The sequence below is a fragment of the Chrysemys picta genome, chromosome 6 (genome assembly GCF_011386835.1).
Source record: "Chrysemys picta bellii isolate R12L10 chromosome 6, ASM1138683v2, whole genome shotgun sequence".
Classification (NCBI taxonomy): Eukaryota; Metazoa; Chordata; order Testudines; family Emydidae; genus Chrysemys; species Chrysemys picta.
The window spans coordinates 68,534,432-68,549,687 of record NC_088796.1 but is presented as its reverse complement, the minus strand read 5'-3'; the positions used below and the strand labels follow the sequence as shown (position 1 = coordinate 68,549,687).

Below are 15,256 nucleotides of genomic sequence, written 5' to 3'. Positions count from 1 at the left end.
ATGTGTTTAATGTTTGTAACAAACACTGATACATTCCTGGGAAATTTTAAACAAAATAAAAACCGAAAATGAAAGGCCCCAGATGTCCTTCACTAGCAATGCATTTCACAACAGAAAATCCTTATACCCATCAAACGTTACTGAACCTTCAACCTTTTTGAAGCACCTATATTTTCTGTTTTTAATCAACTGTGGTCAAGGCATTGATGACACAGACAGCATATCACCATAAGGTTATCTTTTATTAGAGATCTTATATTTCATTTCCCCAAAAAGATATAAAACCTTCCAAGAGAAAATATCAAAAACCTTCCATTTAAATCAGTTTGTTTCAGAGACACAATGAACAAGAAAAATCAAAGACATTTAAGATAAGGGAATGTAAAAAAATCTCAATACAGGTACAACTCTGGTCTGGAAAGTAAGTACAATGTTTGAAACCATATCTTGAACAGCATTTTCTTTAAATCCATATTTGTGGAAAATAAGGATGCTTGGATCTCTTAACCACCAGTGCAGCTATGAAAATTAGAAAAAATGTAAAAGAACATGATTAATTGGTGTATATATACTGAATGCACAGAAAACCAAAAATGTCACCAAAACTGCAATAATACAATTAAAGTATTGGGTAACTATTCACAGGAGGCATGGAAAAAAAGCAAGAGCCCAATCTTGAATTGATCACCTAGGCAAAATCTCTGTTTGCTGACTTTGGTGGAAGTTTTGACTGAGATTAGGAGTTCAACATTGGGCCCCAAATTGACTCAAAGTCATAATTTACCATAACTTATAACTTAAACAGAATGCATTTAAGTTTTTCCCTCTGATAAAAAAATTTAAATTACTAGAACAAAGCAGAAGTCTGCTGGTTAAGAAGTATTCAGGCATTATAATTGTACAGCTGGTAACAAATGAAAAACTGATACAATACATTGTTTAATTATATTGAAACAGATCCTTTGGAAACAAGTCCAACAGGCAAGAATACTTTAAAATTTATTGCATCAAAATTTTAAATTTTCTGCTTAACAGAATTTAAGACATTATTTTGAATATCCTCTTTCCACAGAATGCACAGAGTGCTCTGAAGATTTCTCATCTACATATTCAACAAAAATAGAAAATGTTACTACAATTTTCTGCTGGTAAGCCTAAAGACTGTAAATTTCAACTAAAAAGGGAGAAAAATTCAAATACTGTAACGAAGAAAACTTACAGTACATGTTTATTGCATGAAAACATCAATTTTCTGTTCTATATACTCTCAAATATAATTCCCACTTTTCATAAATGGTTAGTGGTCAATATATCCTTGACATAATTCACACCAGATTCTGCTAAATATTCTACTCTTAAGTACAAAATATTTAGCAGATTGAACTAAATTATGAATTATGCAATCATGATAAAGAGAGATCCAAACCATGACAGTACATACAAAAAAAAAAGGTAGGTAATTTAATTTTATGTTTGAAATTGGATGTATGGCTACAAGATATAAATTGATATACCACAGCACCAAAATTACCTAATTAAAATAGTACAGCAGTCAATTTTAGAGTTAGCAGACAGTACGTCTTTTTCAGTTAAGAGGATTTATCATCTGTTAATATTAAAGAAAATCACTGATGGATGCATAAATAAAGCCTAAGCAAAATGAAGTCAGAGGTACAAAGATTAAGGAAGATCAGTAAAGGGAATAATACTCAGACACAAATTAGTATATTTTAATTGTAAACAGTAGCTGTATTCAGGGAAATAGAATTTTTATACTCACATGGCTTCAGCACTCAATGCAAAATACTTGATATGGTGAAAATGAAGTGAGAGGAGTAAGATGCTATTCCTCAATAAGGTGAACATTGGCAACATATGTAAGCATGATTATTAGGTTTGAAGAGTGGCATTTTTAAAATAAAGGCACGTGATTCTCAATGTACAGTTTACTACAATCTGTGAAATGCAAATACACTATATGATGGGTTTTGCAAACTATGTCTTATACACTATCAATTCTCTGCATCAAGTTGCAGTTTCCTTGACAGTGGCTGAATTTGAATATTACAATATTCCTTATTCTTCCAATATTTTGTTTTATGACATTGTTTCAGTACATTCAAATAGTCAAAATGTTCAGAACAACACAGCACAAATTTGGTGCCTGAGGACATAGATCAGAGTGTGGCCAGCATGGTCAAATAGAAGAGACATAGTTTAAGTATTATATAAACTACTCTTTCCCCCAAAACAGTGATGTGGACAGTAAAATAGTAACGGGACACATTAAAAAATAAGGCACATTTATCTTGATATGGTAATCTTGATATAGAAAACCCATTTCAGAGAACATCAGTATCCAAATGAGTTTTGTAAAAAATCTTGTATTCATGATTATTACAGATTTACTTTTTTATTGTATATGATAATGGAATAATTGCACATATCCCAATGTGTCAAGTAACAAAATGGGACTTTTATTAAATATTTCTATAATTTTCCATTGCAGGATTAATTTGAAAATCTCTCTTTTCTTAAACTATGAAATTCACAAAGTGATGGTAGGGCAAAAAGTGTTAAAAACTACCATCACTTACAAGACAAAGTCTCCCGTCTTTCACTTTACCACAGAATTCAAATCTCCATCCCATAGAATAAATTGAAATTCAATATGGAATAAACTGAGATTACTGTCACTTATATAAATGGTTTCAAATATTTGGACATTAGCTATTACACAAGAGCTTTTTATTCTATTTAAGTTCCAAGCTTTATTAGGGATTTCAACATTGCAATTATTTGTATATAAATTAATCAAGGCTCAGCAAAACAAGTCATTTAATTCCACTCCCTCTCCCTTCAAAAACAAAAAACCCCAGAAACCATTAATTATCATTTAACCTGAGATTCAATTTGTTGTCGAGAGGTTAACATCCTTAGAAATTTCTTCATGTGTTGCGTTAACTTATACTGATGTTGGTATTTTATGTAAAAACAAAAAAGTTGTTTGCAACATGGCTATTCACTGTGTTGGTCAAAAAAATAATTATAGAATGCATGTTTTCTCACAGTATCCAGAAGCTGGAATAACAATGTGCTTCTTTATTGCACGTCAAACTTAGAGGAAATATAACTGCAGATTCCTCTTCACTATATGAATATTAAAGCCAGGTTTCATCTCAGTCGAATCCGGAACGTATTTATCTCCATAGAACTCATATTGATCTCACTAATATTTCTGGCATCTGGAGGCGAATGCATCAAAGATAAAGATGTAGGTATAAGACTTTCAATGATTAGCTTATTAAAGAGTTTGTGCACCTTTATCTGAAAAATACAAAATTAAATAAAAGTCAATGATATTTAGAAAATTTAATACTTTAAAATTGGCTTTCAAACTTGTAACTAAGGGCTTGTCTACATGATATAGCAATGCGCATTATGGCTGTATAAATTCTAATGCACATTAGAGTACTGCACACTAACTGGCCCGTATTGACCCTGCTGGTGTGCATTACAAGTTCCCCACTATGCATTAATGTAGTGATGTTTGAATGTGCACTAAGGAACTTTTAGTATGCACCAGCAAGGTCAACAGAGGCCAGTTAGTGTGTGACACATAGTGTTCATTGCTGCATCATGTAGATAAGCCGTTAGTTACTGTAAAATTGGCTTTCAAACTTGTATTGCATTTGTAATTACTGTACACTGCAGAACCGTGTAGACAAGCCCTAAGTTAACTTAATTCTAAACCGTTATAATGATCATTATGTCACATCTCATTACAGGTAACAGCATGCATGACAGAGAATCATAACACCAAAGTCATTGAAAATTCCTAACTGACCATATTTAAAATGTTATAAGTTATGCTAAAAAGAACCCATTAGACACTAGTCACTGTGTCACATTTGAAAGCAACTAATTAAAATGTATCAATACATAGGAGGTTTTATTATAGCCATTATGTTTGGCAATATTATAATGAAAATTTTAACCAAGAAAACATTTAATCTTGCTCTACTAACCTTCCAGACAATCCTTCAGTAAACTACTTCCAGGTTGGAGTAAACCTACTCTGTGAATTTTATGGATTCATTACCACCAGACAAAATTCTATGACCCACCCACCCAAATATGATTACATAATCAAAGAATCAGAGATGGTAAATTCATTAATGTTTGTGAAGTGTTCAGATACCACAGAGATGTGGGCCATACAATTACCCAGAGACACAGAGAAGTTGATAGAAATGCTTGGGTTGCTATGCTGTTTGCTGCAACCTTCAAGGCAGCATTCACATGAGAGAATTCATATTTATGTTAACTAATCTTATGTGCAGAAGACAAATACATTTAAAACTGCATAATATAAGTATTTCTGTAGTAAAATCATTTTAAACAAAAAGCTACTATTTGAAATCATATTTACAGAAAGTTAATAAGACTGAACTCCAGCCCGGAAGTTTATGGCAATGTTTTACTAGGGTATTTTTACTTGCGAATACCAAATTAATCTACACACATCAGAATCTTCATATAGTTGTCAAATATAGACCATGTTACTTGGCTTTCAAAAACATTAAATCACAAGCATCCTGAAAATACTGCATTTTAAAAAATTAAATAAATAATTGTTCAACCAGAATTCATACCATAACTATTTTAAAGCATTTTAAATTAAGCATGTATGCAAAAATTACCTTGTAAGCTAAAAATCCTCTAATATTTCAACATACCTTTCCCTGAGTAGTAGAGCATAATAGCCCTGTGTCTTTGTTTGAAAATTTACAGTCAAATCCTTTTCTGTGAAGGATCAAGGCTGCTTCATCAGATGGCCCAGAATCTGCCTGCAAACACACAAAATTTAAGTGTACCTTGGAAACTAAATGTTACAAACAGGAGACTTTTAGAACCTCAGACTAATCATTAGCATTTGACCTCTGGGCCACTTATGTTATGAATACCATTCTCCCTAAGCCGACAGAACACATTTCATGTAATAGTTGTAAAAAGACGGAATGTGCAAGAATTTTCTTTATTTTTAAAGTATCTTAAAAACCTGGTCCTAAATGTAAATGCACTGGTAATAGTTGTATTAACAGGCTTCCCAGAATAAGCAAGGAAGTAAAGGCTTCATAATTATGCAAGCACACCTCCAGGTTTAATTACTGACCATGACTTTGGTCCCTGCCAAGCTTTAATACTTTAGGCTTAGAAACCTAGCTACTAATCAGTTACAAAACTTACTAGAGACTATGACCAATAATGTACAACTATGAGATTACCTGTGCAGGTTGGTACATGGGCCCAGAACCCACAAGAGGGAATATGCGAGAATTCAGGTACTCACTGAAACTCAGTTGTGTTTGATCTAATATGTAAAGACTCTTCAAGTAATAATCACCACAATTACTTTTACTAATTGCTTATATTACAGTAGCATAAAAAAGCCTCAATCAGAACCCGTCTTGCTAGGGAGTCTACAAAAAGAAAGAGACAATACAGCTGTCTGGGATATAATTTCACTTCCATGAAAAATTCCCAAATTGGAATGAAAAGCCAAAACTCCATATTTTTTCATGGACGTGAACTTCTGCAAAATTTTGGTTCAGAAATGAAACATTCTCCCAGTGCTCCCAAGGAGCCTGGCTGGCTGCAGAGGAGCCAGATGACCAAGCTGGCAGGATACACGGCTGGAAACTGAAGGACACCTGCCTGGTTTTCATCAAAAGTTTCATAGAAATCAACACATTTCCACAGAACATTTTGATTTCAATGAATTGGTGTTTACTGAAGGGAAAAACTTTGCACTGGAAAATTCCTGACCAGCTTTAGCAGAGTGTACCGGCTTTAAAGAGCTTATAAACTCAGATGACAAATCACGCAGGAAAGGGCAATAGACAGGAAAACACCAAAACATGTAAAGTTTTTATGTACAAATATACTTTTTGTGGCCACTGAGCCTAAGCATTTGGTACTATCGAGTATTGGCACAATTTTAGAGCTAATCAGAAATTTTCTGACAAAACACTTTTCCACTGAAAGATGCAGATTTGTTGACAATTAACTTTTTTGTGGAAATGTGTAGATTTTGGTGAACCTTTCAATGGAAATCAGGCAGGCAATGGAAACTTGCCTAGTTTCCTGCCAGCTCAACCACCTTCTTGTCACCTCCACACAGCCCACCAAATGAGTTGCCACAGATTCATGGTGCCCAGGTTTCCTGGCTCTGTCCTTTAAGGGCAAAAGATTTTTTCAAAAATTGAACATTGGTCATGGGTGGGAAAGACTGTTTTCCAGCTAGCTCTAAACAAAACACTTCTACTAATTTCACAAAATCAGAGTCAATTCATTCTTTCTTTCATTTAGTTCTTCCCCATTAAGTATTTCTATTAATGTAATCAAAAACAGATTGTAAGTCAACAAATGCTGCAAAACACGAGATTTACACTTAATGTGTTTATCAAACAATAAAATATGAAAGTACAGTCATTTTTAGAGTAACCATCCTACAACCATCCTGCTATTCAATAATTAAGTCCATGCATTCTATCCAGTTTTAAGATCAATGAACCTGTACCATATATTTTAGCAGGAATGTCAGTACACTTTCACCCACTTTACAAAGGAGTGGAGGTATAAAAGGAAAGGGAGGGAATGCATAAAGACAACTTGTCCTTCAACTGAGCAGAAGGGTATCTGATAAGCCCCTTCCATTTCTTGCCATTTGAACACAAAAAGTGGTAGCATTTGGCCTTCAAGTACGAGATTAATATCTGGACTGCAACAGTTACTGAGCAGTTGGTCTGCAACTGATTGCCAAATTGCTAGGTGGCACATATACTTCCTGCCTCTGATAACTAAGAAGAAGGCTGCTCGTAATAAGAGCCAAGAGTTCTAACAAGTTTGCTTCTTTGCTGACTTCCTTGATGAGCTCAGCCTGGGGCTGTAAGACCCACAGATCTTCTCAGCATAGGTTTGAAGCTTTTTCATTATGGTGGGTACATCAAGTTCAGAATACTAAGAAACTATTATTTCAGAATATACACAGGGCCTCACCAAATAGGCAAAGCTATGGATTAGCTGCAGGAGAGACCTCTGAGGCGAAGTCCAGAGAAGCAAAGAAAGTGGAAACTACCTTCACTACCTTCCTATCAAAATTTTTCACATTGTCAGGTGCTAGACTGGTCTACTAGGGGCTGTGGAACAGAAAAAAGAGGAGTTTGGGTGATCTGTGGAAAAATAACTCCAGATCCAGTCCAACGGCTCAATGCACATGAATTACTGTGACTACAGCAGAGGGTAGCTTCTGCTTCATAGCTAGCTTTTTTCCTTGACTTTAGTATGGCTTTTGATACTGTCCCACATGATCTCCTCATAAACAAATGGTAGAAATATAGCCAAGATGGAACTGCTATAAGGTAGGTAGATAATTAGTTGAAAAACCATTCCCAGAGAGTAGTTATCAGTAGTTCAAAGTCAAACTGGAAGAGCATACCTAGTGTGGTCCCGCAAGAACGGATCCTGCTTCTGATTCCATTCAATATCTTCATCAATGATATAGATAATGGCAGAGAGAGAAATCTTATAATGTTTGAGGATTATAACATTATGGTAACATTATGGTAGGGGTTGGAAGTGCTTTAGAGGACAGGATTAAAATTTAAAATGATCTGGACAAACTAGAGAAATGGTCTGAAGTACATAGAATGAAATTCAATAAAGATAAATACAAAGCACTCTATACTAAAGAGTTCAGCAGTCAGATTACAGGTTTTGGGAGCTATACAATGATTCCCCTCCACTTTGAGCAACTTAAAGCCTTCTGGCAAGTCAGATTTCTGGCTGAGGAGCAGCCAGTGGCAAGGCACAAAAAATTTGACAACACAAATAAAAACAGAAAATGAAAAACAGAACAATATAGAAGACAATGAGAGCAAACAAGAAAAAGCAGTCATACAGCAACAATGCTAGATGTAAGGGGTACCATGAGTGTGCGAAAGGGGGTGGGGAAACAGAGTAAATGACATTTATCCATCAAAAGGAAACTACAACAAAAGAAGATTGGAAACGACTGATCCAAGACACTCAAATTCAACCATCACTGTACTGACAAAACCCACTGTGAATGTGGATCACCTGCAATAATGAAGATCAGGTTGAGCCTAAATCAACTCATTGTCATGTTTTGGGTACACCTGAAGATTCAGTTATTGAAGAGAAATTGCCACCACAGCCAGAGATTCAGTCAATATCCTTGATACAAATACCCTTTGCTGGGTGGAAAGACAATACCATGTCCCAACTGGCTTCCTTGCTCAGTTAAGACTAAATGCATTTTCTATGAGACTCCTGTTATCAAGATCTTGAGGATGGAGGGCACTAAACCAAGTACTACAAGAAAACAACTATGGCATTCTGGATCACCTTATTGGTAAAACATCACCTCCCATAGCACAGTGTCTGATAGTAGAATAAAATCCCAAGCATTCCTTACTGACTGAAAAGATAGAAAAAATAGTGTAACTGATACCAAGTAGAACTTGAGCTTTACTTGAAAGTTCCTCATTGAAAATAAGATCATTAATTACTGAATTGTGTGTACATTGTAGAATAGTATTAAACAGGTATACTGTGTTTAGTACATTTGTGAGTCAAGAATTTTTTTCTATATTGTTTATTAGAATAAACTCATTAATATATTATTGACCAAAATAATAAGAATAAATGGGATAAAAATAATCAATATTGAGTTTCTCACTATGAAATACCACACTTAGTATTAATTCAAAACATAATTTCAAAGTTAATTAAGTTATACTCAGAAAACTAGACAAAACATTTTTGTTTTGCACACAAAACAACAACGTCTGTGTAAAGAGCAGGTTAGAGAAACATCATTGAAAATTCATAGTGCAAAAGCCTGACTTCCTATAGGGGTGAAGTGATGCTAGAAATGACAAGCCAGTCATCCAGTGGACTTATCTTGTAGTCATCTGCATAACAAATGATGGTATGAATATTTCAACTCAGTTTTAAATTAAAAATTATTGTAATTAAGAATTTGAATCTATTAAAATATAAATATATTAATAAAAACAATTACATGGTAATGAATGGAGTTCAAGTAAAGTCTAGGCATGTCTATGATTTAGTAATCATATAGGCTATGCCTGCGCTGCAGAACACTTGCTTCAGCATGTAGGGAACGTGTAGCTAAGACACCACAGCGAAATGCAAGCTACATCCACACTGCAGTGTATAGCTACATAATGCAGTGAAAGTCTCTCACAGGAGGGACGCTGCAGGAAAAGGTTCTGGCAACAGGTAGCTGCCAGAGCCTTTCCCTAAAGCCTCCATCCTAACAGAGTCTTGCACTGCACTGGGAGTCAGGGACTGGCACCGCTTGGGCATATAGAGAGCTGATATACGTGTCTTTCCTCGCTTAAGCAGTGCTTCACCATCTACATGACTATTTATACCTGTGCTGGGGGATTAGGGGTGGTGCAGTGTATGAACTCTACAAACTGCTGCAAGGACTGTGCAGTGTAGACATACCCTTGCCTAAAACTATTTGTATATATCCAGCCGACCAATGTGTAAAGGAGTGTAAGTAGGTCTAATTTATACAATGGGGAGGTGTAAAAGTCGCCTTCCCTCTACTTTAAACTATACCTCCTTACACCACATCAGCATGTAAATTAGACTGAGCGTAATTAGGTCTAGGGGAGTGACTGAGTGTAAGGGAATCAAACTTACAACATTTCATACCTCACTTATGAATTTGGCTTGCTATGATTAATGTATGAAAACCTACTTTACTCTTCTCAGCCTTCAATAAAAATTAAATATTCTCTGTCCTGTAAAATTTTACACATTACTATGGGACAAAAATTGCTAAGCTACTGCACTATCAAATCTCCCAACTTTTCTGTACAGCTGCCAACCCCTTCAACACTGATTTAATTTTGAACCCTCGACAGTTTAACATTGTCAGGTTCTTGGCTGATAAAAACAAAAACAAAAAAGCCCCGTGCCATGAATTCTCATAAGCAGTATCCCAGGGCAACACTGCTAAGATTTTGATCTGAGTGAGGGAGAAGGGCCATTTAAACAATTTTTAAGTGATTACCGTAAGACTTGTAGTCATTTATTGGGAAGTTTAAGCAACACTATAAAGATACACATTTGCTATAAAATAATATTTAAAAAACAGTTTTTAATGTCAAAAACCAATTTATTTATAGTATATCATTTTACATCAATCCACTTTTTTTAAAGAAATGTTCCATATCCCTGAGGCACTACGACAGGAAGGTTGATGTTTTAACAATATTAGGAATTACCATTTTTTCCTTAGAGGAACAGAATTTAAAATTGAAACAACATTTTATCATAGGATTTCTCTCACTTGCTCTTTCATGGACTCATTTTGATTTCTGCTGTCTTAAATCTAAATAATGCTTTCCTTGTAATTTTGTAATTGAAGGTTCTTTTTAATATGTAAAATGGTAACACACTAACATCTCTAAAATATGCATCAAGAGCTAGAGTGGTGCAAAGAATTTATAATTGCAGGTAAGAAATATGTTTGGTAGGTTAGCAAATAAGTCATGACATTTATCATTTTCACTTTGAATTTTCTGAAAAAAATGAAAGGTTGTTTCTTTGTACAAGAAATTCATTTCACTGGGTAATGCAGTTTTTGCTGTGGAAAAGAGAGGTTTCATACCTACAACTGTTATTCACTTTGCATACTGCCTCTGCAGATTTACACTTTGCAAGTGCACATATCAGTACTATAAAGCACTGATTGAACACATGCACCTTTGTGGTTACATAAAGGATCACAACCCCAACCAACCCATCCAAGCTCTGGATCAGCAGTGGCACTTGGAGACCAGTTACAGATAGGAAAATAGAGAATTCCCTCTGCAGATGTTCACAGATGGGAGTAAAAACCTCTTGAAGGAGGGCTGTAGCACACAAATGAGGCTAGCAATTTGCTCTCCTGAAAGAAGCATCTGCTTTGGCCTCTAAGGGTATGTCTGCACTGCAATTAAAAACCCGTGGGAGGCCTGTGCCAGCTGGCTCGGGCTATGGAGCTGTTTAATTGTAGTGTAGACATTCAGCCTTGGCTGGATCCCGGGCTTTAGGATCCTGTGAGATGTGAGGGTCCCAGAGCTCAGGCTGCAGCCTGAGCCCCAACATCTACACCACAATTAAACAGCCCCTCAGCCTAAGCACCGAGAGCCAAAGTCAGCTGGCACAGGCCAGTCACAAGTCCCAGAATCACAAAATTAATGGTAAGTAAATTTATGAATTGAGCTGTTGTAAATGACATTGTAAAAATAAATCTGAGGGAACAGTGGCTTGAAAGAGTAGATCCTGGAGTTGTCAGTTATAAATTTACCTCCAAAGAAGGTGGTGGGGCCTGCAAAGGACTGATGTGGACTGGGCTCGTGTATCCACCTCACATTCTGGTGAACACTTACCCCCACATCCTAAGTCCTTGAGGCTCATGTGAGGGGAACAAAGTCTTTGAACTAGAAGATAACAGGTTGCTATTGATGCCACATATCCTGTTGAACATCATGGTAGCTCGTTAATATTAAAATCACTGAATAACCCTATATAGGAAAGGATGTGGGCAGAAGGGGAAGACATGGGCCCCTCGCATTAATAATAGTATTACCTGTTCTAGAGTTATTGATAGTTCAGAAAGACAGGACCTATAATGCTTATGTATCAATGTACTGTCTGATACATCACAAACAGGGGCACAGGTGCGGTTTGCTGTGCAAATCAGATGAGGAAACAGGACGAGCTGCACATTCAACATCTATCTAGAATGTGTAGAAAAAATTATGGGAGATTTCAATCAGGGACACACATGCTGGAGGTTTCATGCTGGTGTAAAACATCCTGGGAATTTCTAAAAAGTATAGATAACGTAACTTAAAAAACACTGCAACCATCTCCGGGTAATTCTATATTAGATTTCATTCTGCTGGATAAAGATGTAAGATCATTGAATTAAAACTGATGGCTGCCTAGATTTAAGTGATCATGATCTAATTTCATTTGCTATGTACAAACACAATATAGTCCTGACCAGTAATATATACACTTGTTGCTTTAAAAAAGGGGAAATTTCCCAAAGCTAAAAACCATTATGAACAAAACTGAGTTGGAGGAAATATTAAAGCATAAAATATGAAGGATAATTGGGAATTGTTTACAAAGGCTTTATTAGATGCCAATCTCCACCCACCCATTCCGCAGTCAGGAAAGAGGTCTTCTTTGGTTAAAAATAATCATGGTTATAGGGTAGGTGAAAGCAGCAATACAAAAACAACACATATGTAACTAATGGAAAAAGAAGCAAGTCGATAGTAAATAGTACACATCAGCAGTTAGGAATTACAGACCATCATAAACAAAGCTAAAAGTATCAATGAAAAATCTATGGCAAGTAGGGTGAAAAACAATAATATTTTTAAAAATATATCAGGAACAAATTAAATTCTTACAATGGTACAGATCTGACACAAGACAATGACAGTAAAATTATCAATCATGATGCAGAAACAGGAGACATACAAGAATATTTCTGTTCTGTATTCAGAAAGAAGCAGAATGGCTGTATCCATATCTTACAGGAGTAAGAAAATACTTTTCCCCCCCCCCCCATCAGTAACTAGGAAGGCTATTAAACAGCAACTATAAAAAATTAGTGGGACAAGATAACTTGCAAAGTAAAGTATTAAAATAATTGGCTGAGGAGCTATCTGAACCATTAATATTGACTTTTAACAAAACTTGGAACATGGTTAAAGTTTTAGAGGGCCAGTATTTAATCACATGGAAAAACAGGATGACACAGGAAACTATTGGCTGATTAGCCTAACATCAATTCCAACTATATCATGGAAAAGCTGATGTAGGATGCAATCAGTAAAGATTTAACGCTTGAAACATAATTAATGCCAACCAATTTGTTTTTAATGGGAAATAGGTAAAAAACAACAACACTGTTTCTTTTTATTTAAATCACAAGTTTGGTTGATAAAAGTAACTGTATTGGCATAATATACATATTTCTGTAAGGCATCTGATTTAGAATAATAGAAGATTAGGGTTGGAAGAGACCTCAGGAGGTCATCTAGTCCAACCCCCTACTCAAAGCAGGACTTAATCCTGCGTGACGTTCTAATAAAAAAATTGCGCTACAAAAAGTCAATGCAGCCATTTTAAATGCATTAGAAACTGGCTAGCTGATAGATCTCAAGAAATAATTGTAAATGCAGAATTGTTGTCCAATGGTCTAGTGGGATCCTACAGGAATCTGCTGTTAGCTCAACATTCTTCAAAAATCTTCAGATGACAAAAAATTTGGTGGAGTGGCAAACAACGACAGGATCCGGTGGCCAGTTATATAGACCACCCTAGATCTCTTGGTATGGTGGTATCATTTAAATACCATTTAACACAGCAAAATGCAAGATCATGCATCTAGCAATAAAGAATGAAGGAAACTAAGAGGGGGTGTGTGATTGTATCCTGGAAAGCAGTGACTGTGAAAAAGGGCTAAAGAGTTCTTGGGCATTAGGAAATAGTGGGGTCACAAATTATTTCTTCAGTGTGCTTGTGGCACCTCTTCTATGGCCCCCTATAGATGGAGGAAATCTTCCTCCAATAGGCCTCTCTCATGAGATGGATCCCCAAAGAGGAAGGAAGAAAGGAGAGGAAAGTGAAGTGGCCTGGTGCAGAACTGTATGGAACAACCTTTGCAGGTATGTTTAGTACTCAACAGTTGGAAGTAATCCTGCACCAGGTACTGATAAAGGAGAAGACATAAGGTCCGAAGGATGGAGGCAAAGGTGCGTAGTTTTCAACCATCCCACCAAAAAGCTGTTGATTGGAAGCCAAAGTTCAGCTGATGAGCAGTGAGGAATCCTCCTCCTATATAGACATCTTTTATTAGAAGCAGGCTTAGTCAAGGAAGCAGACTGGCCACCGTCTCAGAGGCTGCATCCCCTTGTTCCTGCAGAAAGGGAGACTTTTGGAAGCCGAACGTTGGATTCAAATGTTTCCTTCTTATAGAGGACAGACTTAGTAAGCTCTAAGGATCGGGCACCGACCTTTGTTGTTCTGATCTTTTCCAAAGGCCTCGGCCTTCAAAGGATGGTCTTTGATGTTCTTTTGTGACTCAGAGGACCTTAACCAGAAGTACCTTCCCTAAGGCTATATACACTGTGACGCTTTGTGGTCCCTGAGTCACATATACCTTTGGTTATAGCTCTCACATTAGTATCTGAGGCATTACAGGCTCCTCTCACTGAGTTTTCTCTAGCATTCAACTTTGGTAATCAAAGGCTTCATAGCCTCTTTTTACTTCTCTGGTAAAGAGTCCAAAATGGGACTCCTGGTGTCCCATAGTGTGTAGTTATATCAAGATGTCATGGCCTGATAACTGGCTACATGAAAACCCAGGGAGTGGAGCAAGCAGATCTTTCTGCCAAAAGTGCTCAGTTTGTATCCTTTCCTGTCAGAGGGAAAAGAGTGAGATGTCTTGTTACCATTGGCAAGTTCCTGTGCGGTAGATAACACCATGGAGTGTTGCTTAAGAATGTTGTAGTGAAAATTGATGACCCTCAGTAGGTACTGGGTACATTCTGCCAGCTCGCTGATACTGGTGGTGAGGAAAACAAGAAAGCCAAATGTCCTTGGATGAATTAAGATGGCCTGGATTAATAGGAATAGTCAATTTATCTTCAATATGCAGCTGCAAAATATCAAAAAGGGGATCAAATCAATTCTGTTGCCAAAACACCTGGTTCAAATTGAAGAGTGCTAACCATTAGCTCCAAAAGTTCATGGAATTGCCTTTGTTCATCCAGGAAGAAGCCCGTCTGATCCTCTTTGACGGGTGACTTGTCAACTCCTTCAGAAGGGGTCTCATCCCACTCATCAGGTACTGACAATGCTTCTTGAGGAGAAGAAATGCCAATGCAGGTGCAGGTTGTGATTTTCAATTCTGAGCTCTGCAGCTCAATACCATATCCCACAAGTGGGAATATACAGAGGTTCTCAAAAAGAAACGTGTCCTATAGTTAGAGACTAAAGAAACCCAATATACTTAGTTTATCCAAAAGAAAGTCAAGAGATGACTTGATCACAGTTTCATAAGCATCAAAATGGGGAAGTGATTTCTAATAGTAGACTTCTCTTTAATCAATCAGAAAAAGTC

At 36.4% G+C, this 15,256-nt stretch overlaps 1 protein-coding gene across 1 annotated transcript in view; it reads right to left on the bottom strand.

Annotated features, from left to right (window-relative positions):
• Positions 1-223: 223 nt before the first annotated feature.
• Positions 224-15,256, bottom strand: part of MAN2A1 (mannosidase alpha class 2A member 1) — a 225,035-nt gene continuing 210,002 nt past the window's right edge. Inside the window, 2 exon segments of the mRNA XM_065599246.1 lie at positions 224-3,327; positions 4,740-4,850. Of these exon segments, the coding sequence (XP_065455318.1) occupies positions 3,175-3,327; positions 4,740-4,850 (264 nt within the window). The 3' untranslated portion in view covers positions 224-3,174.